The 26,975-nt window shown below is 40.6% G+C and overlaps 2 protein-coding genes across 2 annotated transcripts in view; one reads left to right on the forward strand and one right to left on the reverse strand.

The window, feature by feature from the left end:
• The window catches only part of LOC105698227 (alkaline phosphatase), a 56,645-nt gene extending 29,759 nt beyond the window's left edge, over window positions 1-26,886 (forward strand). Inside the window, exons 3-9 of the mRNA XM_012422282.1 lie at window positions 16,806-16,980; window positions 20,801-20,979; window positions 21,376-21,583; window positions 21,941-22,081; window positions 22,989-23,183; window positions 23,414-23,535; window positions 23,630-26,886. Of these exons, the coding sequence (XP_012277705.1) occupies window positions 16,806-16,980; window positions 20,801-20,979; window positions 21,376-21,583; window positions 21,941-22,081; window positions 22,989-23,183; window positions 23,414-23,535; window positions 23,630-24,010 (1,401 nt within the window). The 3' untranslated portion in view covers window positions 24,011-26,886. The remainder of the gene's footprint in view (window positions 1-16,805; window positions 16,981-20,800; window positions 20,980-21,375; window positions 21,584-21,940; window positions 22,082-22,988; window positions 23,184-23,413; window positions 23,536-23,629) is intronic.
• Window positions 6,803-14,984, reverse strand: LOC105698296 (caspase-1). Its single transcript, XM_012422421.2, has 5 exons — window positions 14,786-14,984; window positions 12,641-12,900; window positions 11,043-11,218; window positions 10,254-10,371; window positions 6,803-7,259 (listed from the first exon to the last, which is right to left on the reverse strand). The coding sequence occupies exons 1-5, from the start codon at window positions 14,920-14,922 to the stop codon at window positions 6,973-6,975; spliced, it is 978 nt and encodes a 325-aa protein (XP_012277844.1). The 5' UTR covers window positions 14,923-14,984; the 3' UTR covers window positions 6,803-6,972.
• Window positions 26,887-26,975: the final 89 nt, after the last annotated feature.

Genomic DNA, 26,975 nt, shown 5'->3' on the forward strand with positions numbered 1-26,975 from the left:
TAGTTTCCGGGATACGGATTGACCATAACGCCCGTCGTAAACGCGAAATCAGGGAATTTACACGGTCCGAACTGAAAAGCAATAGATAGGGACAGCATATTTGTGTCGTAGGGAAAAAGTCGGGGCCAGCTCTCTAGATAAGCATCCAGCGAGGTACTAACGTTGCAGCGCAGATGTCATATAGCGAGAAAATCACATGCAAATACTCGGCAAGCGCGTTCCACGTTTCGGCACAGATTTGGTATATTGATGAAATCACATGCAGATACTCGGTGACCGCATTTCGAGTTTCGGTGTAGACCCGGCGTACCGACGAAGTCGCATACAGATATTCAAGGACCGCGTTCCACGTGCCGCCGTCCCTTGGCGTATAAAACCTTGATGAAAAGAAAAATATTTATATAACAAGAAACACTGCGTAAAGAATGTGGAAAATTGAAATTCTGAGAGAAGCGTACCACGCTGAAAAAAATTCTCATGTAAATTGACACCCTAGATCATTGGTTATATCGATGCCATAATTAATAACAGAAAAATTACATTGACTGGGTAATATCACATTCTACATCTAAATTTACACAAACAATTTATTGTAGCTGTACATTTGATGTGTAAACATAAAGGGTAATATTGCGTACAAAGGGTCATTTTATTTGTAAAATGTATAATTGGTCTACATTAGTCCCTGGACCTTCGAGACCCTGCAATTACCTTAACTCAACGTAATTACCGTATGCAATCGATTGAGAGTGGTAAATCCATTTCCCATACGGGGGCGAGAGCAGGAAATCAATTCCTGAATTGCAATTCACCGGAAGCGAGGTGTACATTTTCTACCAGAGATTGCGGCAGGTTAGGGTGTCGCTGTGCAGAGTTGCATTAATGTTTGGGACGTTGCAGGTGCGTTACTGGCCAATGTGGTATCGATTGGCACCACCTGTAGTAACCGGTGCTTACATTACGGAAAAAATATTCGGATAGGTCGACAAATTTTCACCAAACGGAATATTGAAACGCATATTTCACTCGCTTTATCCAGATATACGATGTCGATTGTACACAATTGCTGCGCCCTGATGCTTAGCTAAATATTGACGTTAGAATATGAAGAAGTGCATTTTTATGACCTACCCCTGGTAGCCCAAAATATTTCTCCTATATTATCTATACATTTAACGAATATCGTACATTTTGTAAATATTTACCAGAATCTCTTAACGAATATAATAAAATAATGGAAAATGTGTCAACGATGATTACATTTTCCTTTTAATATTCTCTGAAATGTAGATTCGATCAAAGATTGTTCAAGAATCGGCTGTTCGCCGGAAATGACGTTCCCTCCCATGAAAAGGCGTGCCATTGGTTGGCTTTCGCAAAATCGCCGTGGAAATCCTCATCTCAACGGCCTGATCAGAATTCTATTGTCGTAGTCAGCTGCAGCTGACCTACATGTCGCTTCTCTCTTCTCTTTTCTCCCTTCCCTCTTGTGCAGCTTCTCTGCCTTTCTATCTTCCCTTATCCTTTCGACATCTTTCATACGTGAAGATCTTGACCAAATCGAATTTGCTTACCGGTTCATGGATTTCCTACGCTTGAGTACCGTGGCTCAACAGCTCAATACTTTTCCTGGGTCCTGGTCCCTAACCTATAAAGCACGAAGTTCCTCTTGGTGAAAGGCCATTTTATATTAAAAAAGGAAACATAAAAAGGAGAAACCGAGATTTACTAGAAATACTTATACCTATATTCCCTCAGAGATAATATTGTAATTATTCGTATAATTCTCAACGTAGACTGTAAAAGACTTCAACATAAATATAAATGTCGGTAACGGAACAGCTTATGTTACAACTCGAGTATTTAAAACGGCAATACTATCAAACGTGGTATAAATAAGTGTTATTTTATCGACGTCGATTAAATTTCTCAGCGCCTTTCGTATCGTCTTAAGTCGTGCAAGCTAATTCGGTTACCCTAAGGAATGTAAAATGAATGACTGGTGCATAAATGTATAAATACACGCGGGGCGTATCAAGTGAAAAGGTAATATGTCAGGCTATGAATCACAAACTAGGCGGAACGCATTGTAGAGCAGACATGCAGATGGGTGGAAGCTCTTTAAGGAAGGAGCTTTCAAAGCTCGAGTTTCGAAGGCGACACTTCGAGGTCAAGGAACGTACAGCTGCTATTGACTGTGACTGGTCCTCCCGGGTCTGCAGCTTCAACTGCATCCCCTGCTTTTCGAGCCGACACTACTAGAAAGTCCACGTCTTAAAGCCCCTCCGAGTGACCCGGCAAAAGGTAAAAGGAACGAGGTTGACTCCGCTCCTCCATTTCGCACTTCACGTTCGAACGAATTGCAAACAGCTCGAGAGAACGACTTGGAAGATGTATTGGGACACGCTGGACGAATCTAAAAGTATTTTGGAGCAGAGCCATCGACTCGTTTTACGCTGCAAAATAAATATATCGTATGTGTTCATACCTGAGGAAACAAATGAGAGGTCTATTATTAGCAAAATAAAGCACCTCGTACAAATTGTTGATATATTATACACCCTGGACGGATCTAAAAGTATTTTGGAGCAGAGCCATCGACTAATTGTATGCTGCAAAATAAATGTATCGTATGTGTTCATACCTGAGGAAGCAAATGGGAGGTCTATTAATAGCAAAATAATGCACATCATACAAATTAATGATATGTTATACAGCCTGGACGAATCTAAAATTACAAACAAACGATTATAAATTATTCTATGCTACTAGGGATCATATAAATTGCTGATACGTTATTATAGAAATGTCTTGTACTTACTTTCGTATACACATTAATTCGTATATTTGTTAAGTTGTGATGATTTCGTTGACATTAAATTTCTTAAATATGTCCATGAAATATAATTTATTATTATACGTCACCGTGATAAGCGAAGTGGAACAACTTTTGAGGGAGAGGGCACATATTGAAATTAATGAAAATTGTATTTAAAGCGTAGAGAATTTTCTCGTTGATTAAAGTTGGTTAAAAGGGCAGCTCGCAGTGGTGACGGCTAACGGCAGCTGGAAATTTCTTGGCCTCGAAGTGTCAGCTTGAAACCTCGAGTGTTGAAAGCTCCTCTCTAAACGAGCTTGCAGCCGTCCGCACGCCCACTCGACGATGCGTTCCGCCTAGTTTATGATTCATGACCTGACAAATCACCTTTTCATTCATCCCCGCGTCATACATTTATTCCTTTTTGCGCCCATACGAAATACTCGAGGTTTCCTTTTTACTTCATTTTTAAAGAGGCGCCGGGAAAATGTTTTCAACGTCTCTTTTCACGTCCGGTACGCGTGAACTCTCCGACTCTATGGTATAAGTCAAGAAAAGATGACGGTGAACTTTTTGCCGAGACACCATTGAGCTTAAAGCACACCCTTAACCCGCCAATGTTTCACCTTATGCAGGTATGGACGCGAACTAATTATTCAAATAATTATTATAAATTAAATGCACGAAGGAATATTGAAAAAGTCAAGTGTTCTTGAGGAAATATACCCAAACATCAATTTTTCATGAATATGTATTTAACGTTCTCCACCAAAATGAGACCGATGACTTCAACCGCTAGATGGCATTAGTGTCGAAGTCAGTAGGGCATTACCAAACCGTACTTTCGCTCAGATGATCTTGAAGCATTCAAATGTAAGCTGTCTTTCAGGGGAAGGTTTACTTAATATACGTACCAAGTTTCGATCATAGAGAACCGTTACAATTAATTGTAGAAATAAAAGCTGGAAAATTGTTACCTCTAGAAAAATATTTCTTATTATGACATATCTGGAAAAGGGGAATAAGAAAAGGAGGTCACGTAGGTTTTTATTCGCAGGGAAACTGCGGTAGATAAACGCCTAGTCCATAGGCACATTTCACTTGAAGGAGCAGCATCAAAAAAGAGGAGCTTCCCGACAGGATTCGAGCCTTTCCCTCGACTTCCTTTAATTTCCGTCCCATCCTTCGGCGCGCCCATCAAACGCATCCCGCCTCTTGATGGTATCCCCGAGAAAGTTTTCCTTTGGCGGACTAAACTCCGCGGGTTTCCCTGCGGTTGAATTTTCCTCGTTGAGCTGCTCGGCAGCTTCTTGGGGGGAAAGCCTCGAGAAAGCTCCCTACGAGCTCCCAGGGCGTCTGGTCTCTTCGCGCCTTCGGGCTCGGGCCTCGGTTAAAATGCAGGTGCTGGCTTACACCCTTCAAAATATCCGCGCCGCAGGAGATCCCTTTAAATTAGAATTTACAAGCGAGTAATAAATACGCTTGCACGTCACGTACCGCTCTTCGAAAGAGCGAGGCTCTCTCTTTTCGCTTGCACCTCTGCCGGCGCGTGTGCATCGACCTCACCTACATCGACCTACACCCTCCCCGAGGCTCCTCCGAGCATCTCCGGTTTCGCATCCCACGGCAACCGTTTTCTATTTTCTGGATGCTGCCTTCTACGCCCCATCGTAATTGTGGTGCTCCATCTGAGTGAAATATATCGCCTGGTATTATCTGCTCTCTATACGGAGAGGATACGTCTTCCTGATTGTCGAGAAAATCTTTCTTTGGGATTGATGGCCTGCTCTAGAAGGTTGCCTGTTCATTTTAGCTTGACTTTTTAGGGGGAGAAGGTTGGATGAGGATTTAGGGATGAAATATGAATTTTAGACACAAACTGTGAGCCATTTTAGTTGTAAACGTCCTGTACGAGTTCAAGAAGGTTTAGAAAGAAATTAAAAGGACACGTCTTCATGATCGTGGAGAAAATCTTTCTTTGGGATTGATGGCCTGTTCGAAAATATCACCTTAAATCTCAAACACCGAGAGAATTTAAGAGCGACATGCAGTGTGTCGTGATTCCTCAATTTCGGTGCCACGAAAGAGTTGCACGGTCGACAGACATGGTTACGTTCCACCTAACACGAAGGGAGATGTTAAGGCCTCCTCTGGGAGCTATCGTCCTTCCTCTCGTCGTGCTCGCGACACCCCCCGTCCTGGGCTCTCCTGGCAGGGCACTCTGCCTTCACCTTTCGACTCCACCCTCTCAGGAGCGATACGAGAGGGAAGAGGAGTTATTCCTATCGCGCTACCCGCTCCGCCCTGCCAGACGACAGACGCCACATTCTCGGTACGCAGCATCCACTCAAATTAGAACCTCGAGGGTGTCTTCCGAGTATTGTGATATAGTATGTAAACAAAAGTGCGATAGAACGAGGGGTGGAAGTGTACGCGGTCCTTGAGGTTCACTGCATTTCAGCCTTTGAGATTGCACCTCTGTATTGAAATAACCTCGCCCTTCCTCGACGCCCGTGCGAACAAGGAAGGGTCTTTTGCCAATTTTTTATTTCATGGTTCGTCGCTTTACTTCATTGTTCGCGTAATTAATTTCTTTTTTTTTTTAATTGAGAAAATTATATTTTTCATTTCTCGTTACAAGAAAGCTTTTTCAGGTGGATTGGTTAAAAAATATTATGCTCTTGTGGGTGAAACTGCCAAATCGCCCCTTGACATGCCTTACTTTGGATAATGGCAGATAAAAAAAAATCGGTTGTTTTTTTCGTTGTGAACTCGTCAGCCTGTTATTCTCGATCTTCTAATTGGAATACATCCGATGCATCGAAATCCTGGCCGTTCCTCGAACTTATTCAGCTGGATCTCAAGTGATCGCAATAATTGTAACGTTTCATGATAACTCTGGATTTTCGCTTCTTTCGCTCATTCCTCATCGATTTAATGCTTCGCCGAGCCCCGATAAACCTTCTGGAAACTTCACGAGTCTTCTCAGGGCAACCAATCATACTAGTTGCTCCTGGCTTGAGCCTCGAGGGAGCGAATTAAAAAAGCGAGCTTTTCGAGCTGACGCGAGATGTAAACTCGAGAATATGGACGAGCGAGAGAGGTTCCCACTAGGGAGAATACACCTTCTAACGTGGCACCGGAACTTTATTCCCTAGTGGAACTTTAAAAGCTTCCTGGTAGACATCTGCCGATAACGTATGCAGGGATCACTGTTTTATTTAGAACCGCATTCCGTTAGATATCAAGAAAGAGTTCCTGGCGTTTTTCAAAATGTCAAAATTTTTTTCAAAAAAGTTTTTCAAGAAGGAACATGCACAGAGACGGTCGACAAAAACTGAAAGGGATACTAATTCGATCGCGGATTGATGATTCTTTCAGGAATGGCATTTTTCTCTCAGGGAGATTACTATGAAAATTGTTCCACCGCAACGCTAATCTCCTTTTTCCAGTTTGCCCGAAGGATTCCCACCGCGGTGTTGGAAAATAGAAAGAACGGTTCCGAAAGAAAAGGAAGTCAAAGGCGAACGGCAAACTTCGAACGCCCGGCTCCATTTGGTGGAGTTGTCGTCTCCTTGAAAGGGCTACCCGGGGAGGAAATTAATCTCCGGTTGGACGAGTGGTTTAAATATTACCTTTGTTACCGCGCTCTACGACTGGTTCTACTCTGAAAGCATTCGGGGAAAATTAACGATATTTCATTCGACCATTCTCTCTCCTAAGCTTTATTGAAACGTGACGCTAGGATCCGTTATTTCGTTTTCATATATCATGACATTTTGGAAAATATGATTCGCTCCACTTTATCATTGAAATCAATTGCAAATATAGACATTGCGTGAATTACGAATATGGAACGCGTTTTATTTACTTGTCTGTTTGTTTAATTTATTAGGATTAGATTGAACATTTTATCGAAACGTTTACGAGGGTTGTTTTCTGCGAACTACGTATAATTATTATATTTGTATCATTAAATTGAGCACGACAGAGAAATTGATGGGGTACAGGTGAATCCATCTTATTTTTCCAATTAAATACATATTTATTGCATTTAAGGTGGTGTGAAAGTGCCGTGAAGAGCATACAACTTCTAAATCTCTCCCTTCCATTTTATTGCAAAATAAATAGTTACAACCCTCTGGAAACTTACATTACTTATGTTCTGTAACGTCTTCGACTTTCCCATGACTTTCCCGAAACATAATTTTCTCATGGAAGTAAACCAGTCGCGTTAGCATTGAAACAACCGATGGAATTTGTTTCTTGGCGTGCATGCTCTGTTTATGTGGAACAAATGATTCGTATTCAAGGCCCACGCGTCGGTTGACAAAAGTCATCATGGTCAGGAGATCTCGCGTTCGTCCATTGCGATTCAGCTCGTTGCAAATGGATTGAATGAACCAGGACCCAGCAGTAGGATTGCGCCACGAAAAGAACCCTGAAAAGATTTTCATTATACATATTTACATCCATACAGTTATTACAAAATTTCTGTCTGGTTTCTTTTTGGTTCTGGTTTGGGCCGAGTTAAAAAATTTTCTCAAAAATCCACGTTTTGAATGTGTCAGGACAATTCTTAAATGATCGCGAGTCATGTGTCAAAGTTTCGGACAGTTTGGTACAATGCCCTTAAAAAAAAGTGTTTTATAATATAAAATGAATTTATCACTTCATAAACAGCGATATCGGTCCTTTGCAATAACGTGAGATTTAGAGAGACTGCATTTCTTTAATTGTCAACGAAGTCCCGTAATCATGTTACCAGTGTTTGGGAATATGCAAATCTTTTCCGATAACAAAAAGAAGCTGAATATGGAATAGCGTCAGATCGCCGGTTCCTATAAATATTCGAGTTTTGCGTTAACAGAAAATCAGGCGAGCGAAGGTTTTCCAAGTTCGGCCAACACCTCGGAAGTCTTCCGGGGCTTTCTTCCGGGCCGGAAGTACCCAAGAACGGAAGTCGCAAAATCTACGGATGCGACGATTCTATTTTTCAATCTGACACTTGCTCGCCACTCCTGGTGAATAGGACGCAATCCTCGTTTCCGAAATTGTCAGCTCTCCCAGGACGCACAGTCACAGAACGTGTCGATCGACGGGACACGGTTTAACAATGAAAATCCCTCCTACACGTAGACCATGGTATAGAAAATAAAAAAGCAAGAGCAGACCGCTGTCGAACCCGGAGGCCTTAAAGGAGAACTTTCTCCTGCCGGGGTTGGATTCTCTAGGGTGCTCATTTCTCTTTCCCTCGACGTCTACCTTTATTTCACGAAAAATGCCTGCTCGGCTCTTGCCTTCGTTAGTTTTGCTTACACCTCAGGAAGAAAGAAACGCATCAAGAACTTCCACTTCGGCAAATTAGACATATACACTCTGGTAGCATAGAATAATTTCTAAATATTTCTTTGTCATCTTTGCTAAGTACGTAAATGGAGAAATTAATGAACCTTCCTATATTGCAAACTGCGGATAAATAATCTGTCAATTATTTTTCCGAATTTCACAAATCGCAAGTACACATCGTATAAATATAATATTAATTTGAGGAAAATTTGGTCGGTAAAAACAGTCTTTCACATCGCCTTAAAAGAGTTCTTCGATTCCTTCTTATATCTTTATATATATATCGAGTCCAGATTCACTTGGTTAAAGGTACCATAAAATGTTTATTACCTTATTCTATCTGGAATCGGAAATATTTTATGGCCAGATGAAATGAAACGAACTCGAGAAATAAACTCGTGATAGGAAAACGAATCTCTTTCGCAAAGTTTTCGTCGTTGGGCGTTCGATGAGGTATCGTATGTAATGCATTCACCCTGTCGATGTACACGATGTAATCACAAGATGTGTGCCCATTTTTGGCGGTGTTGATATTAAGTTTGGTCTCTGAAGTCAGTTCTATTCAAAAGATTTTTGAGTCTCAAAGGAACGGGCCTTTTCACGTCGCGGAAGATTGGCAAACGTTCATGAAACGGCTCTTCAATTTGCTGAATTCGGAATCTACGAATTTCGGACTTACGGTACGAACTTACTTCCTTTCATTGACTCGGCCAAGTTGGAAGAGGCTGGGTTGTTCGATTGAAAAAGTTCGCCTGGCTCCTCCGCCAGGAAAAGGCCTCGGCAAACTTTCAAACAGACAACGGTCTAATTTTTTTCCACTGTTCGTTCCGTCAGGGTTGAGTAAGTATAATACGTCATGTAATATACATGGTTTGAACGCAGACGCCAGATCAAATATTTCTTAACAATTTTTACGTTTTTATATGTATAAATAAAAGATGTTAACCTCTCGAATACATATATCATGCATCTGCGGAACCCGCCATATTGAAAACGTAAAATTCTAAACAATTTTCAATACAAGCACTAAATTAATTCATTGTTCCTTAAAATATTTCCGTGTTTACATATGTGCTTAAAAGACGTTTATAACCTAGCAGAAGTCGTAGATCGTCCATCTTCGGTGTTCTTCATATTGGAAACGTAATTTACTGGTTTCCTACAGTAAACTACTGTTTTACGTAATATACGTCGAAACCTCGAAAAATGGGGAATTACCCAACCCTGGTTCCCATTTTCTCAATCATACGATCCATCACGGGAATGTAGTCTTTTATTTCCCCTCCAAGCCCGTTACGATCCACTGTAAATTCCATTCCGGATACTTCCTCTCCGCGTTAACTTTCCGACGGAGTTAGTGGGCAATTTGTTTCTCTACATCAATGAATTCAATCGGAAGACGGGAAGAAGCTCCGGCCAGTTTTTTTCCTTTTATCCCGATCTACTCCAATAAACACCAGAGCGAAAAATAGACAAAGAAACTAGCTGAGGACCGTGTATTATCTGTATTTACAAAAGAAAAGAGAAGAAGTGCGCTGCCACCGGAAACCGATGTTTTCGCAAACGGAAAAGAAAACAGAACGCCTGCTCGTTTAAGATGAAGTAAAATCCCCTCAAATCAGTCGATTCGAATAAAATCGACTAGGATAAAGGCAAAAAAAGTGTCTTATTCGCAGCTATGCTAAAACGATGGTAATATGAGGTCTCGGAATGAACATTTATTTGACATGGAAATCACAGCTGGCGCTGGGTACCCCGCTGCAGTTAATTAGGGCCTTCAAATATTTCATTACCTGTTTTAAATTTATTTTAGATATTTTTACATATTTCATCTCGTCCGGTATCCGTGTCGTTCTGTTTATAAGGAAAATATACCGCTGTACTTTCGGAACGATTTTGTATAAGTTTATTCAAATTAGGGTTAAGGCCAGAAACCTTTGGTTGTGCAAATTCTATAGACGGAACGTAAATGGGCTTATTAGAAGGTACCTATGGGCACCGGGGCTCATCGAGGGATATTTGTGCTTACCTATGTAAAGCAAGGGTATCTATACCTACCCTGGGTACATGCATATTACATACATACCGTCGTAGGTCGAGTACGCGATCATAATATCCGCATAGGTAGGGATGCTGAATATAGCTGCTCCATCCGTCTCGTGAATTATTGTCACCCCATCGTCAAGGCGATCCCCTCGGCAAGCCTGGAAAGGGAATATCCTCACTAGAGATACTGGTTGAGTCAACGATTCTACATCCTCTTTCGTTATTTAACTTTCAACAATTTAACCCTTTGCACTCGAGGCCCTTTTCGCCTGGACGAACCAGCAACTCGAGACGATTTTCTGCATATTTGGTGAATTCCACCCAGCTAACTTAAAATGATTTCACATAAAAATTAACGTATAAAACTGTTATATTTTAATATTTTAATATTTTATGTATCCTTGCATGTGAAAGAAGAAACAATCGCCAAGATACATCTTTCGCTTCTTGGGGCAATTATTGCAGTAATATGTTGTTTGATGTCTTTCGTCGGGCTTATTCCACTGAGAGCAAACCTTGCGATCCTTCTTAACTCCTGTTAGAATGACATGTAGCTTTCCATTAGATCTAATTTCGTCGACACTAAAGTAGAAGCTCGATCCCGAGTCTGGCGTAAATTTCCTCTCTTGGTCAATCAATCAAAAAACACGAAAAATTTGTCTAATATTTTCGTTCCGCTATTTCATTACGGGAGCGAAACGTGTGAATTTGATTTTAAATATTTAAAACGTTTATAATGAATTACGATATTCGTTAAATATATTGAGAATATAGGACAAATATTTTGTGCTACTAGGGTTGAGACTAACCGCTACAACTGATTCGTCACCTGAATGAAAACTAATTTTGGCTTCCCGGCAAGAGATGGGCACCGGTCTGCAGTAAAGAATTTCCAAAGAACCTCCACGGGATATAACGTGTTGTACGAGTGCAATAGTCCCGACTCCCCATGTGACATTGCAACCACGACCAGGCAGTCGGCATCTGTATGATCCTCAGCTGCAGCTGCAATAAAACTTTTAATTAAATCCGGCGAAAAGTTCTTCGCGAAATCCTGTCAGATTGTGAATCTCCGTCTGCAACGCGAACTTAACCCAGATACTAACTTTATCGTCCTTTTAATAGAAACAGATGGAATAATTTCATTTTTTCTACTTAAATATTTTAATTGTATAAACGTTTACTTTGAATCTTTCAAAGATTCTACGTAAAAACTGACGCAAAGTGAATAATCGTTAACACGATCCATTGGCGGTACACAGGAAACAAAGTTTAATTTCTATCTTCAATGATTAATTCAGCATTACGACATATTTTTAATACAATTATGAAATAATTCACTGAGAGAGCACCAGCACTAACGAAAACGTTTATCGACAAGGAGTCTAGTATTGCGTGTGGTGCATTGGGAAAATCAATTATTTAAAATCTGTCGAATTGCGATGTCGTCGCAGATAATGGGCCACTGAACGCTTTAACGTATTTACCGTATTCCAGAATTAACGTGTTTGCCAAACCCACGGAGTCTATGCGCGGTGTTACATACGGCCGAGCGACGCGTCTCGGTGACTAATGCAATGGACACGAGCGTGCAGTGCATATTGGCACTATCAGGTTCTCACGCTGATTTTGAACGTCGTTTTGCCGAAAATCAAAGCTAATCGGTCTACCGAGAGTTAGAGGGCCAATTTAATTCCCGCGAAGCTCATTAATCTATCGGTCCTGTCGTTTTTCTCCCGCATTCAATTTGTTACATACGTTGTTACATCTGATATTTGATAGAATAACTCGGGTAAGCGCGTTTCGTTTCTGTTAGTCTGAGAAGCTCAGAAGTTAAGCAGTCAATATTCCAAGCACGGCGACTTTGTCTCTGAAACTCGCGTACTCGTGTAAGAGTCGAACCATCCGCAATAAACCACATTGTTGTACTTGAACTCGACCAAGTCTTTGGTTGGTTTCAACCATTTAGAGGCTAATTCCTTTCAACGTCCCACGTAACTCCGACAGTGAGCATCGCCTGATCTTTCTGAGCCAAGAACCCTAAGACCTAACATCGGACTTAACGTGGTCCTTCGGTAGATTAACCTCTTCACCTACAATTTCGTGTGAGAGTGGTATATCAATCGGGCCAAACGTGAACAAAACGTGTGAGACGTGGTATGTCAATGGGCCAAACGTAAAACGTACGAGACTTTGAACGTTCAGCCAAATCGTAAAATGGCTCGATGTATGACCAACATTTTTGTTGTTTGTGGCACCCGCTATTGGAATTTAAATCCTAAGGCAAGGGGTTAATGTTACGATTCGGACGTGTTACGGACTCGCTACGGAATTAGGGACATGTTCCGAGCGTACGGCAAACGTGCTGCGGAACTTTATATTTCAACTCGGGAATAGCTAAGTCAAGGTAAAATTGAAGATACTTACTGGACTTGAGCGCAGTGGTGATGGTGTCGATGGTCGGATCTGTATAAATGCGGACTTCGAAGTCGTGATCGGTCAACGTCCGTTCCAAGTCTTTGCAATCCTTTACTGTGCCGGGTCTTGATGGCATGCTTTTGAAGTGAGCATGATTGAAGATCAACGCCACTCCCCGTCTATCATGGCTCATGTCGTAAACTTCGGAATCCACATCTATCCTTACCGAGCCTGTGGACGCCTTCGTGGATTTGAAGTCTGTTTCGTACCTACGAACAGAAAATCACCATCTGAAAGTAATCAAAGTCTTCAAAAAGTTTCTTTTGGGAAGATTGCATCCACGTCTCAAGACTTTCGGTGTTAAATATATTTGAAAAATGGGATGACTTTATTAATGTTTTTTTGAGGCGATTGGAAGGCAATTGGAAGTACGCACACAAAAGAGAGGACATTTTAATTATCATAAGTCTTTTAGATTCCAAAACTGACATTCAATAAATAGAGCAACGAAGGAAGCAAAGTCCCGAAGTCCACGAGTTTTCCGAGAAGATTTGTCCGATTTCAGTGGTAGCTTATCGGAGCGGAACCAACTGCTGTGATACGGAAATGGGCGCTTTGCAAAACGGAGAATCCCTTTTATTTCCTTCCATAATTGCCTTTTCATATTTTCCTCCCTAGAGGTTTCCGCCGATTCTTGCCGAGTCCTGGGAAAAACGTTTTTGAACGTTCTGCTTCTTTAAAGGCACTCTATGCCCAAAGATCCTTTTTCGATCTCCTGGGTTTTCTCGCGACCATCCTTTCAGGGAAGCAAGCTTTCGATGGAACCCTTTGCTTGCTCCATTTGCGACTTCTCCGCGAGCTCTTGACCCGCGATATCCCAATCCAAACTTTCTTCGACGACTGCCAAATTTCACGATTTCCGACTTTAGAACGTCATAAAGTGAATTTTCTCAGATTGACGCAGAACTTTAAAAATCCAATTTAGGAAGGAAAACACTATTGAGAGTAACATCTCTAGGGAGCTCTTCGCTCGTATCGATCGAAATATGAAAGATCGACGCCATTTTGTTTCTCGTCTAGGATAAGTCAAACATTTTTTTGCGGAAATGAAAATTTTGAAAGTTTCAGGATAATTCTTCAGTTCTCACGTGTCATTTGTCATGGTTTCGATCAGTTCGGTTCAATACCCTCAAAAAAAGTGTTTTATTCGAATCGACTGATTTGAGGGGGGTTTCATTTCACTTTAAGACCGCGCAACCGATGTCGATAATAAAATAGCGAAAATCAAGCAGGACGTTAAACGATTTGCGGGATCGTTAAGATGAAAGCTATGCCGCGAAGTCGCAGCAAACAACGTCCGAAAGGTTCCTTTCGATCTCGTGATGACGCTTCGCGAAAAAGGGGAAAAGGGCTGAATGACGACGGGAGCGCAAGCGAAGACCGTAAAAGCGAAAGCAACCGTCGTGCCGCACGAAATTTCGTGTAAAGCGAACCTAGAGGTTCCCGCAAAGTCGAATCGGATGTACGAGAAATTCACAAAGCCCTCGCCGGAGCTTTTGCGAGACCGCTCGTAAACGCGAGGGGAAAATCCGGAGTGCATTGTGAGACAAACGCCCGTCGAGAGTCGTGCCGAGGTGTTGCAGATATGACGGCATTGCACCCAGAGCCTTTCTTTGTGCTTCGAAGCGCCGAGCTATCCCAAGTACGGCCAGGAATCCGCGGTTATGAAAATAAATCCGGATGGCTTTCTCGCCTTGGTTTTCGCGGACCCGCGGAAAAAGAACCAACGGCTGCGACTTACTCGTCAAACGGAACCGATCCATCGCCGAAGGAAGCTCGCTTTACTTTCCCATTTGGGTATGCCAAATAGGGAATTCCGCTCATGTACATCTCCATTTTTACTTTGTACGGTCGATTTTGTTTTTTTTTAATTCGTGTTGAAATTCGAGCCAATTCGTTAGTTGCTATCGATTTAATGGAAACCGAAAAAGTTAACTTCACGTGGGTGACTCGTTTGTCATACGTAACCGGAGCCTGCATTGATTATTTATCATACAGTTGCTGATCAGCTTTTGTTCAGCGATTGAAACGTCACTCATTAAATCATTTTCACTTGCTCGTTAAGGAAAGATGGAAGCGACTTGTCGAACTTACTTCGATTTTCTGAAAGGCCACCCGTCCACGTTAGTCTCACTGACACCAGCGACGTCGGAGACGCGGCTTCCGGAAGTCGAGTTAGTTTCCTCTTTGTTAACTTCCTGCCTTTCCTTTGAAAATGTCCGAGAAGCCATTGTTCCCACAGAGAACGCAGCGAGAACAAAAGTTCTTTTTTATAGCCGATGCGATCGCACGGCACTCCTGTCTTCCAATGAGTGCCACCAGTTATCAGAGGATGCTCTTATCGTGGTCACCGTGGTCATGTCAGATATCTCATTATCTCGAATAATCAAGCCGAAGAGAAAATAAATATACAGAATTAAATATAATTCCATTTAATCATCTACTCCACCACATATGGTTATGTAACACTGTATGTAACTGAGTGTCATGGTGTGTCAACTTAAAATTTTCGCCAAAAAATGGAAATCGGATTCAAAGTATTAGCGCAAAGAGAAAACTTAGAATTGAATTAGAAATGGAATATATTCAGGCAAATAAGATTTTCTTCCGGCTGAACAAAAACGTTTCTGGCACAGGTTCAATCGGAGAACGGAAAGATTAACTTCGGTCTCGATACTATCTCGCATTTCTCGATGTGTGTTATCGACACTTCGTATCTCCTCGATTTTGCCGCAACCATTCAAAGAATAGCAATATTGGGAAATATCATGCGGAAAAATCTCCAACACATTTTCTGAACTCAAGGGGAATTTTGTGTGAATTTTCCGTTCAAACGGAAACCTTATACCTAATTTGCGCCTTAGCGAATCCTGATTAATACATTACAGAAGCAACTTTTCCACCATGCTACTAAAGGATATTTAAAAGAAGAAGTTCTAAAAATTACATTTCATACAATTTTCACTTGTTTTACAGTAATAGGTTTTGAACGTGTTCCGTCGCGTCGTTAAGGTGGAGTGAAACCCCCTTCAAATCAGTCGATTCGAATACAACACTTTTTTTTAAGGGTATTAGACCAAACTGTCCGAAACTGACACATCCCTCCTGATCATCTAAGAATTGTCCTGACCCATTCAAAATTTGGATTTTTTTTTTGAATTTTTTAACTCCACCCAGACCAGCACCAAAATGGCGTCCAGCTCTCATATTTCGAATAGCGTACTCTAGCAGTCCTGTTGAAATCATTATTTACTCATCCGTCCATTTAGTTTCGTTTGCGCGCGGACACAAAAGAGAGCTTCTGGAGTAACGCCTGAGGCCATCGACATTGAGAGTTCGCTCTGTAATTCGTTCGGACAAACGAACCCTTTGCCCTTTGTTCCGTTACTTCCTGTAAGGGTGGATTCCGAAACTGCTCTATTAAGAAGGAAGGGCAACCGCGCTGCTGTTCGAGAGAACAAGGGCATGCGAGTCGGCGCGTTTGTTAACGATGCAACCGCGTCGTAATCAGTCGCCATTATCAATTCCGGGCGCGATAGCTCGACACAAATAGTCCATCAAAATCACATTAGGCGGTGCGTTTCACCGGCGCGAATTTACGATCACTCGGCCGTGCTTATTCGCCGGCGAATGCCCAGGATCCAGTTCAACGCGGTGACGATTCCTGCGATTGAGTTCGACGCTCGAATCGGTTAATTATGCCGATTCCCAAATGGTTATGGCAATTACTCGTAGACACGCGCGCGTTTACACACCCCGGAACCCATGAAGCCTCACCTAAGTATCCGCTTGTTCCCCAGCGGCCCTTTCAAAGCCATCCGAAATGCTAATTACGGTGGTTAGGAACTGACATTCACAACTAAGATGATATAATCTATATATAGTCCATCTTTAGTGGGTAGCTTCACCTTTTTAAACCGCACGTATAAAAAAATACATGTCTTTTAGAATACGTTTTTCTACGGGATATCAAAAATTCAACTAAATTGGAGAGGTTTACTTCATGAGTGGTCCTCGTGAGACCTGGTATCTGATTTTGTGCAAGTACATGATTGCAAACGTCTACATGGTAATTGTATGAATGACATTGAAATTCTTCGTTCATTTGTTTCAGACGTACAATATGGACGCTCAAGTAGGAGAGTCATCCGCTTGTGCAACAGCTTTGCTATGTGGTGTCAAAGCAAATTACGAAACCGTTGGACTGGATTCGTCGGCTCGTTTCGAAAATTGTCACTCCAGCTTCAATGCCAAGGTGCCATCACTCATTAAATGGGCCCAGCAACAAGGTGAGTCAATGACTGAATCAGTGGGAAAGTGTAGCAAAAAAGTTCAGAAATCATTTGTCCAGTAATCGAAGTCCTCATTCGTCTAAACTCTCAACTCTACACATGCTCACTTTTTTGTTCTCAATTAATTCCGCACAATACAGAATTATTATTTGTCGATGTTGAATAGATTTCTTAATGGTTTTCACATACAGACATACAAAATTAAATTTGAATAAACTCTCATAGTTTGTTTTTCGGAAAGTTGTCTTTCAATGCCCAAGGGATCGGGGAAGTACACGTTCCACTTTAAACAATTCCAGTAGCTTCGGAAGTTCCCCCTCGTAAATTTCTACATTCTCTACTCAAGGAGAATCGTTCGAATTCAGATATGCTGTTCGATTGAAAACTCGTTAAATTCCTGAACGCAACTCCTACAAGTTTTGGACTCCAAAATCTCTAGCACGTTTGAAACCTGCAACTTTAAACTGATCTTAGGCACGAACAGCTTGGATCGTAGAGCATTTATCAAATTTTACTTTACTACGGTTTAGTGCGAGAAAGTTACTATTGCGGTAAGGTGAGAATTCTGGCCCTGCATTTGCCTTTAGAAACCACATTAATCATTTTTATCAGAACCCGCAAATTTGTAGCGCCGTTATCTATTACTGGCAATTCCAATAATGCAATAATATGTAGTAAATGGTGGTTGATGTATCGTAGATTCATAATGCATCCACGTGGCGGACATGTACAATGACCCGACATACAGATTGGCGTTCGCTGTAATTGGCATTCCTATGGCAAACTGACGCTATTGGCATTCAGCTGAAGCTTCAGAATTTCATTAGGCATTGCATTTAGAAGTGAGGCATGGAGTTGGATGTAGATTCTACTTGCAGGACTTGAACTTCTTTTTTTTTTTCATACACTTGTCATTGCGTTATCTCATTCTATGTACGTAGCCCGTTTAATACAAAAAATGTTATCGCAGCTTGAAATAATTTGTCTAGTTCCTTATAGTCAATACACGTTTAATATAAATGATATAATCTTCTCTATCTGCACTGGAAGAATCCCCTAGTGATGCAAAGCCACTCCAAACTATTTAACATGCGAAATATGTTTACACAAGATGTGCCTAAAATAGGCAAATAAACCTTTGGAGCATAATTTACTCATTTTAAGGAAGGTAGAAAGTTATGCGATCACGTGTCCGACAATTCTCAACATTCCCAGGCACCGTGGAACGTGAAATATCCGTAAATTAATCGTATATAAATGTTTATTGAACATATGTAAGATATATAATATTATACATAAAATCTGTCGCTTGAGATATATAGTAAAGATTACTAAGAAATATTTAGAAATTATTCTATGCTACTAGGGATTTATGAAGTCATGGTAGAGCCCGAAATAAAGAGTAATTCAAGAATACTTGTCAGCGCTAGCTGATAAGTATTTTATATTTATGGTATAATTATGATTGAACGACGGTTTTTTGATCACGGGAAAGATATTCTGGGGCAGACCAGCAGATAAAAACGTCATTTTCGTATTTTCATGACGGAGCATCGCGGATGTATCGGCAATGTTTTGACATAGAACGAACGCGTTCCTGGCGTGCAACTTACCCCCGCGGGTTGTATGTGTGGCATAACATGCCTTCAGATATCTGACGAGAAACGTATGCAACATCTGTACCTACGGTTATTAAGATTGATTGTCCAGCTGATTAATCACTGGCCGCTTGCCGGTGACACGGTTAGGGGTTAAGGGTGCGTGACAACGACGCGATATCGCCTTGGAAATCTGGTCTTTTAAGCCCTTTAATTTCCGCAGTAAGGAGTTTTTTTATTAGATTTTACTCCTTTTCGTAAAATCTGCATATTAATTTCTTGATAATTTATAATACATTTGTCAAATATATTTCAAACGCTCTTCAATGTCCTAGTAGTTTATTAATTCCTTCTAAACCAATAGGTAAAAAATTAATTTCGATATCATTTATTGTTTGTAAGACATTTATTTGTTGCAGATGGAGTATAAATTCAAAGCAGACGGTGATGCAAAAGATCGGATTGAATCTCGGATTTTGAGGACTATCAACAATAATACTCCAATGTATCCAGACTAATCATATGTCGATTACGTTATATATTCTACATTTCTATGTACAACACTTGCATAGAAAGAATATATGTCTGCATTATCATCGTGCAGAGAATAATTTAAACATTACAAGTGGTGAGTAAACATTGAATGTAACATTAAACTTGTACTGCATATGATATCCTTCATTTTATTTACCATTTTTTAACTATCGAAGTATTTTTGAGGATATTGTATATTAATTCTTAACCATTAAACTGTACTACTTTAGGATACCGTACCTTGACAAGGGCGCATCTATTTTGTTTTCTAGTCGATCAGAGAATCAGCCAATGACATGAACGCGTTCATTGTCAATTTAACACACTTCGAATTGAGTATAAGATTAGTTAATCACAGTCTGAATAAATATGGTGAAACATTTACGTTTTGAACCCATGAGTACCGTGGTCATTAATTTTAACCTACGTTTTGGTAACCAATGACTTAACCGAGGTTGGTGAAACCGGACATAAGGGTACAAAGCGCAAGTACAATGTATGTTCAACATTTGCTCACCACCTGCAATTATCTGCTTAATAACTATGCTGACATATCTTGTACCCTTCCATGTTAAGTGTATACAGATCTAGAATATATAATCACGGACAATGAGCGAAAGATTTACTGTCTAGGCGAAATTAACCCCATGCCGTACAAATTAGTTCGGCAAAATTCGGACGAAAACGGTTGGAATACATCCTGCGTTCGTACCGAAAGGGTTAATCTTCCTGATATATTTTGAATCCGATTTACATATCAATTTGTTGCAGGACCTCTGCAAAATAATCATCACGGAAATATTTAAATAATACGTTTCTTCTGCTTTCAAGTGTGTAACTGACAGTATCTAATTATCAATTTGGACTAGGCAACATTTACCTTGATCTATTGTTTACCATCACTATGAAGTCGGGACTCTACGCATTTTCTGCTTGTACGCCGAGAGACATCAATGCCCTCCCATCCTGCACAGGCGATGTCGTATCTGCACGGGAGGCATTCGTGTCCGCTATTGTACCTCACCATCTGAAAGAACTCGATCAAAAGGATCCGACACGTCCGCGATCCCCTCGTGTTCTTAAATCGACCCGACCAATCTCCCGTTTCCTCCCAGTAACAATTCCCTGTTCCAGAAGAAGAGGAAGAAAAACGGCTCGAGAGGTTATCGTGTCGTCGATCCAGTTACGAGAGAACGGCTATTATGTAGCAGCGCCCTTTGAAGTGGCGATGCGCTTTCGGTCCCCTGAAGATTCCTGGCACGTGTCCCAAGTTAATTCGTTATCGCGTTACGGCAAAGTCCTCGGAGCCTACGCGAAGACATTGCTCTTTCCTAATTAAAACGCGATTTGGGCGTCGAGTGGAGTCACTTGGAGTAACGCAGAACCTTGCCGGGACTTTGCTGCGACCTTCGTTAGCGTATTTACCAACGGAGTAGGACCGATACGGAAGTTTTGCTCTAACTGAAGCAGGCGATAAATCGGAGTGAATTGGCCGCAATTCTAGCATAAGAGCGTTGCGACCGAGGGAGCGAGAGAGACGAACGGGGTGCGTCGAATGTATGTACGTGTTGTAAATCGAGGCCGTGAGAAAAAGGGAAAGATCGGAAGATTGATGAAAACGCGCATAAGCAATGCTTCCTCGTTTGAAGTATTTACGCGAGTTTTAAATTGACACGCTTTTTCAGGGAAGTCCACGGGGTTGGTCACCACCACCCGGGTTACGCATGCGACGCCTGCAGCTCTTTACGCACATGCGTCCAGCAGGTACTGGGAAGACGACGGGAAAGTGCCTCCTGCCGCCAGGACCTCCTGCAAGGACATTGCCAGGCAGCTCCTAGAGGACGAGCCTGGCCGCAACATAAACGTACGGAATTTCATAATTTCTTTAAGATTATATCTGTTTACAGGTAGCATTTTGTATTCATAAGAGCATGTGCGAAATTAAAAAAATCTTTTACATTTTTTTTTGTATCTACAAATGAATGAATTAAAATTAAAATTAAACGAAAATCCTGGCTCATCCGGGTGAGCCATCAACAAGTACTGCGAAACCGAATTTACGCTAAGAAAAACTGTTTATAAACAATTGTTTATTAAATTTCGAAATAGTGCACCTTCAAATAGATTTTTCAATATTCAATATTTAATCTACGTGTATGCTATATTCCGAACAGATATTTTTAACAAGGTATCATTAATTTATATAGCTATTTGTAAAATATTATGTGTACCGTCAATATGAATATTATATTTGATTTAGGTCATTCTGGGTGGAGGAAGGAGACATTTCGTTCCAAAAGTAACGACGGATCCAGAAGAACCAGAAAAAGATGGCAGAAGATTGGATGGTCGAAATTTGATCGATGAATGGTCGCGAAATCGTCGCCTCCGTAACGTCGCTGCAGAATACGTGACCAATAAAGAACAATTCGAGAAAGTCGACCCGCGGAAAGTTAACCATTTACTAGGTGTGCCATTTTCTTTTTCAACGAAATATGTGCTTCTCGATCATAAACAGAAAAAACAGTAAATTTACTCGAGAGGTACTAATCCATTTCGTGTTTTACTTTCCTATTAATTGTTTTTCTAAATGATGAAAATCATTTTTACGGTTGGGTCATTTTCATATCTTCCGATCCCTTAAATATCCACAATATTCCAGAAAAGGCAATTGTGCGATTTAAACTAGAATATTTTTAATACTATTCCCAGAAGTATCAATATATCTCCTTTCAAAACCAACTTTTTTTTATTTAAAAATGTATTGTATAAATACATACACCGTAGTAATTGAAGTTAAAGACTGATATTCTGATCGTTTGCAGGCTTATTTTCTTATTCACATATGGACTTCGACGTTGACAGGAATGCAAATGGGAGCGGTGATCCATCCCTTGCCGAGATGACGGTCAAGGCTTTGCAAATTCTGTCGAAAAATCCCGAGGGATACTTTCTATTCGTTGAAGGTAAGCGCAAAGAGACTAGCAATTTGTTTCTTTTTAAACCGTAATAGAAGTCATACTCAAAAAGGTATCAATCATGAACCATGAATCCAAAGAAGTCACTGTTTCATTCCCCCAAAAGATTTGAATAACAAAACTGGCGTCATGTGCTTGCTTTACGTTGCTACCGTTACTTTTATGACATCCGACAGCCTGTACCGGAAATGCTGTCTATGCTTTTACGGAGGTGCAAATGGAGGAGAAGAAAAAGAGGGATAGATAATTTCAGAGACCCTTTTCGTCCGAGATTAAATCCGCGAGACAAGCTGCAACGCGCACTATTCGCGACGCAGGAAAAAGAATATCCAGCGACCAAGGTTCTCTTAGCCGCCATATTAATTTTCTCGCTGTTCACGAGTGATTTCGCAATTACATAAATGGAGCGTTAATGACCGACTTTGTTCGCAATTTACTCCCCCGACGTCCTTAACAAACTGCACATTTTATCGTAAGAAATGCTTTGTCCTATAAATAGGACATTAATTAAGTATAACTGTAAAAATTGATACGAATTGAAGAGTTAAATTCATTCCTAAATTCCATTCAGTTTTGTAAGTTCATGATCATTCATGTACGAACATGTGGCTCAAGAAAATATACGTTTAAGAAGAATACTGTTTATATGAGACGAAGTAAAATAATATATATATATATTGTTATGAATTTCTTCTCACACTCACAGTAAAATACAATTTATTATAATAGTAATTTATACATTCTGGTTGCACAAATCGAAACGGTCACCTGTCAGATACAGTCGCGCATTAGACCATGTGTAGCTTAACCAGAGTAAAGCCAGCAGATTTCGATAAATCGATTCACATCGGGTGCGGCATTTAATTCAAGTACAAGGGACATTTAATTGCTCTAGGTGGCAGGATCGATCACGCCCACCATTACAACAACGCGTACCGAGCCCTCGACGAGACCCTATCCCTCGAAGAGGCCGTCAGGGCCGTCCTCGACGAGGTCGACCTCTCGGAAACGCTGCTGGTTGTCACCGCCGATCACTCCCACGTCCTGACTTTGGGTGGTCTGGCCACTCATCGAGGAAATCCCATTCTGGGTAATTACTGTTTATGAAATGTCTCTTTTTGCCCCCAAAAGCACGTCTAGGCATACACTTTAAAGGCATAAGAAAATACACAACGCTGGAATTGTTGCTATTTAGTGAATTTTACATATACTTCTTTTTATCGCTTTTGGGGTTACCTCAGATATGTTGCTAGTAATTTCTGCACTTTAAGTAAACGGTTTTTGATCATATTAGTCTAAGATTAATTTTTACTTGCGCAGGTTCGGACAGTAAAGTATCGGACGTGGATGGAAAACCCTACACGACGTTATTGTACAGCAATGGTCCCGGCTACACAGAGCCTAGGTCCATCGTCCGGGAAGCAGGAAAGGACTCCATTCAGGTGAGTATTTCCCACGTTAGGAGAAAAATGTTATAAACATTTTGTTGCTTCAGAGGCCAGTTTGGTATCACCTTAATATCGGTTTGATTTTCAGACCGCAGGTGTACCGAGAGCTTGGGCGACCCACGGCGGAGAAGACGTGCCGGTTTTTGCGACCGGGCCATTGTCGACTGTCCTGTTTTCCGGAAGCGTCGACCAGAGCTATATTCCACACGCGATTTCCTACGCAGCCTGTTTGGCTCATCATGCCAGTCGTTGCTCCAGAGAGGCTGCAATGAATGACACGATCACGACCATAAGCTGTCCATCCGCGGAACCGAACAGTGCCGCTATCTCCAGCGACGTGATGAACGATCAAGCGAGGAATCCGCCGACCAAGTCGGCCGCAGCTTTCGTTATTGGAAAGCTTCATCTACTTTTACTTACTGCCTTAGTCGCTCCTGCGTTGACGTTGCGTTTCCCGCAGAGGAGTTAGTATTGGCCCACTGTAATGATGTCCTGGGAGCACATATTGCGAAGATTTACGAACGGTCCGAGGATAGAATAGAGCGATCGAGAATCAAGCTGTGTGTAAGAACAAATGAGGAAACAAATGGAAAGTTCATACACTTTTATTTTTTACTACCTAAGAAGAATGATTGAATCCAGATTTTTCTTGTACTTTCAATTATTTTACCAATTGTTTATTATTTGATCCCTTTATTTCGCTATCAAAGATTGCAGTATTTTACGAAATAAATGACTTCTGCTGTGAGTGATATTCTGGGTGCGTGGTTCGTGAAACGTTTCTGAACAATTTTGAAGTCGATAGTGATCGATAGAACAACGTATAGTATAAGCAAGAAACCATACATGGACAATGAACTCAATGCCATCATGGCATCAAAACGCGAATACACGTTGGACGTTTCTCCTCGACATTTTGGTGTATTAGAGGAGGTAATTTTCATCGCTTCGCAAGTGGCAATTGTACAGTTTATGAGATAAGACAGTAGCCGTCCCAAAGCCGACTGCTGGAATTTGTACAAAATACTTATACTTAAGTTTCATGCGTATTGAGGGTGAATTCCCGAAGTAGTCATTTTACAATGCCCCTGATAAGATTTCGACGAGTCCCGAAAGCTGATTTGCTGTACGAATAATGACCTGAAAAACGTACTAGGAGAACGATATGAGTATAATAAAAGAAGAAGTATATTTACAACTCGCGAGGGAAACGATTCAACAAATTACACACACCGATCGGGACTAGTATTGAACCATTACTAGAATTATTTGGAAATATTTATCGACATTCACGTAAAAAAAAAAGGATAATTGAACAGCGACATCCATATTGGTCTTGGGCATATTGTAATTGTTTAAGCAATTCATTTATACTGCAATCTCATACAACGCTACAAGACTAACGAGATTTGAAACTGGATTTGAATATGCATTTTCACATAATCGAATGTATCGAATTAAAATAATGGTACAGGCAAACGGAATGATATGTATGACATTACACATACTGAATTAATAACGAAGTTGCGAAACGATTTACTTGTTATAAAAAAATACCGAATTCGCAAGGCTTATCTTTTTAGTAACCTTATCAACAATTACTTAGCACTTTACTTAAAAATACGCTTTACGTACATACTTGCAAGAAATGTTCAATATTCCAGTACTCAAACTCGGTTTCAATATTCCAATAAGAATATGTGAAAGTATGCCCAAAAATAAATAACTCACCGTTCCACATAACATATGGCGAGCCGAGAATGATGAACTAAAAATAGAAATGTATAAACAATTTTCACGGTAATGAAAATCAGTGAATGGTACTCTGAAATGCAGGGTAAGAGGACGCATACTACCAAGGGATATAACGTAAAGAAAAAGATAACTGAAAAAATAAGTGCAAGAATGTAAAGGAATTTACAGGAAAGCTTCGTGAAGTTCTAGGATCATCAACGACAGAATTTAAAACGACTCGCGAAACGAATTATCTCATCGCCGACAGCTCTTTCGGACTTATCCGAAAATTGTACAGTGTGCACATTGAGATTCCAGATTAGTGAACTTTTCAAAGCGTTTGATGCTTAGACGTGGTGCGGCGGTAATGTGTTATAGTATTAAAGTAAATCCTCACCCTCGTCGAGAGTTATCAATAGACCCCGGGGCCAATATCACTAGGTGAACAACAGCGTTTGTTTTTCCGAAAACTCGGAATGAAACAATCTAATCGGAACAGCTCTCCATTTGGCGAAAACTGTGTCATTATCAAGTTGACGTTTCCACGGATCAATTTTTGCAAAGAAGATGCGCTTATTACGTAGAACCTTAATTCGCCCATCAGTCGCTACGGTGGAAATGCAATTGTCTTAATGAGGCTCATTGAATGAGTATCATTGAATGTAAAATATAACGAAAAGATATTTGCACAGACACAAAAGGTGGCTTGAATGTTCAATAATTTGCAAGGTCTGCTGCTATTTCGCAAAATGTATTTAACGTATAGTTTATTTTGGGACGAGATGGAGTGAATGTCAAGTGGGTTAAACTCAAATTGATGGTAGATTTTGTTGAATTTAAGACTGGATTTTATACAATGTAGGTGTGTGTCACTATAAGAAATTTATAATTCTATATAAATAAATTTCAGTTTATAATGCATAAAGTTACGATATACGTATGCGAACAATCTTTATGAATATCATTTTGGACAGGAAACGTGAAAGTTTTGCACAATTCTTTTTCTGTTTGCTACGTTTTTTACACTTCCAATTTTGGGACAAAGAAGGATTGTGGAGGTTAGTAATTAAGTATGATAATAATTCGGTAACAACGCCATAGTTGATGTTCTGCGTCAATATTCGAGAAGGGTAGACAGCGTTATTTATTTACATCAATAGTCATTGTTGAATTCTATTTATATCAATAGCAACGGCTCAATTACTAACGATGGAAGTAAGTATAGTACGTAAATATTACCGTCATGATTAATAATTGAGCCTGGCATGTTTAGGATATTAATCAATTTATTAGACCGGCCGCAAACATCTAGTGTTTTTTCATGGGGAAGTCGAATTTGGTGCCGAAAAACCCTAGTGTTTGCGGCTGCCCCTAATGTCGTCCATCTCTGACTCGAAGTGGCATTTGAGATATAACGTTTTCAACATGTTTTATCCGTTGGTGATATTTTAAACAATACGATCATTTTATCAGTGGAATACACTAATCGTGTACCTGCGGCGAGTGTTGGTGATCTGGGAATTTTAGAAATGTTATGACACGAACTCAGCGATCTGTATTTCTGTAAATATCATAAGCACGAATTACTACAAATGAAAAATATTATAGATATCTGTATACTATTGTTTTGTAAAAAAGGTACCGTTAAGAATTGTTGACGTATCAATTATTTCTAGTTCCCTAGAATGCTTTCCATTCAC

Source organism: Orussus abietinus, unplaced genomic scaffold (genome assembly GCF_000612105.2).
Source record: "Orussus abietinus isolate OABI.00-Male unplaced genomic scaffold, Oabi_2.0 scaffold14, whole genome shotgun sequence".
Lineage (NCBI taxonomy): Eukaryota > Metazoa > Arthropoda > Insecta > Hymenoptera > Orussidae > Orussus > Orussus abietinus.

What these genes read in the sequence shown, in the direction of transcription:
- LOC105698296 (XM_012422421.2), bottom strand. Translation starts at nt 14,922, where the DNA reads ATGGCTTCTCGGACATTTTCAAAGGAAAGGCAGGAAGTTAACAAAGAG. An exon ending in CAAAATTAGTTTTCATTCAG is followed by an intron (nt 10,372 to 11,042) that starts GTGACGAATCAG and finishes TTCCCTTTCCAG; the next exon opens with GCTTGCCGAGGGGATCGCCT. An exon ending in CGCGTACTCGACCTACGACG is followed by an intron (nt 7,260 to 10,253) that starts GTATGTATGTAA and finishes AAATCTTTTCAG; the next exon opens with GGTTCTTTTCGTGGCGCAAT.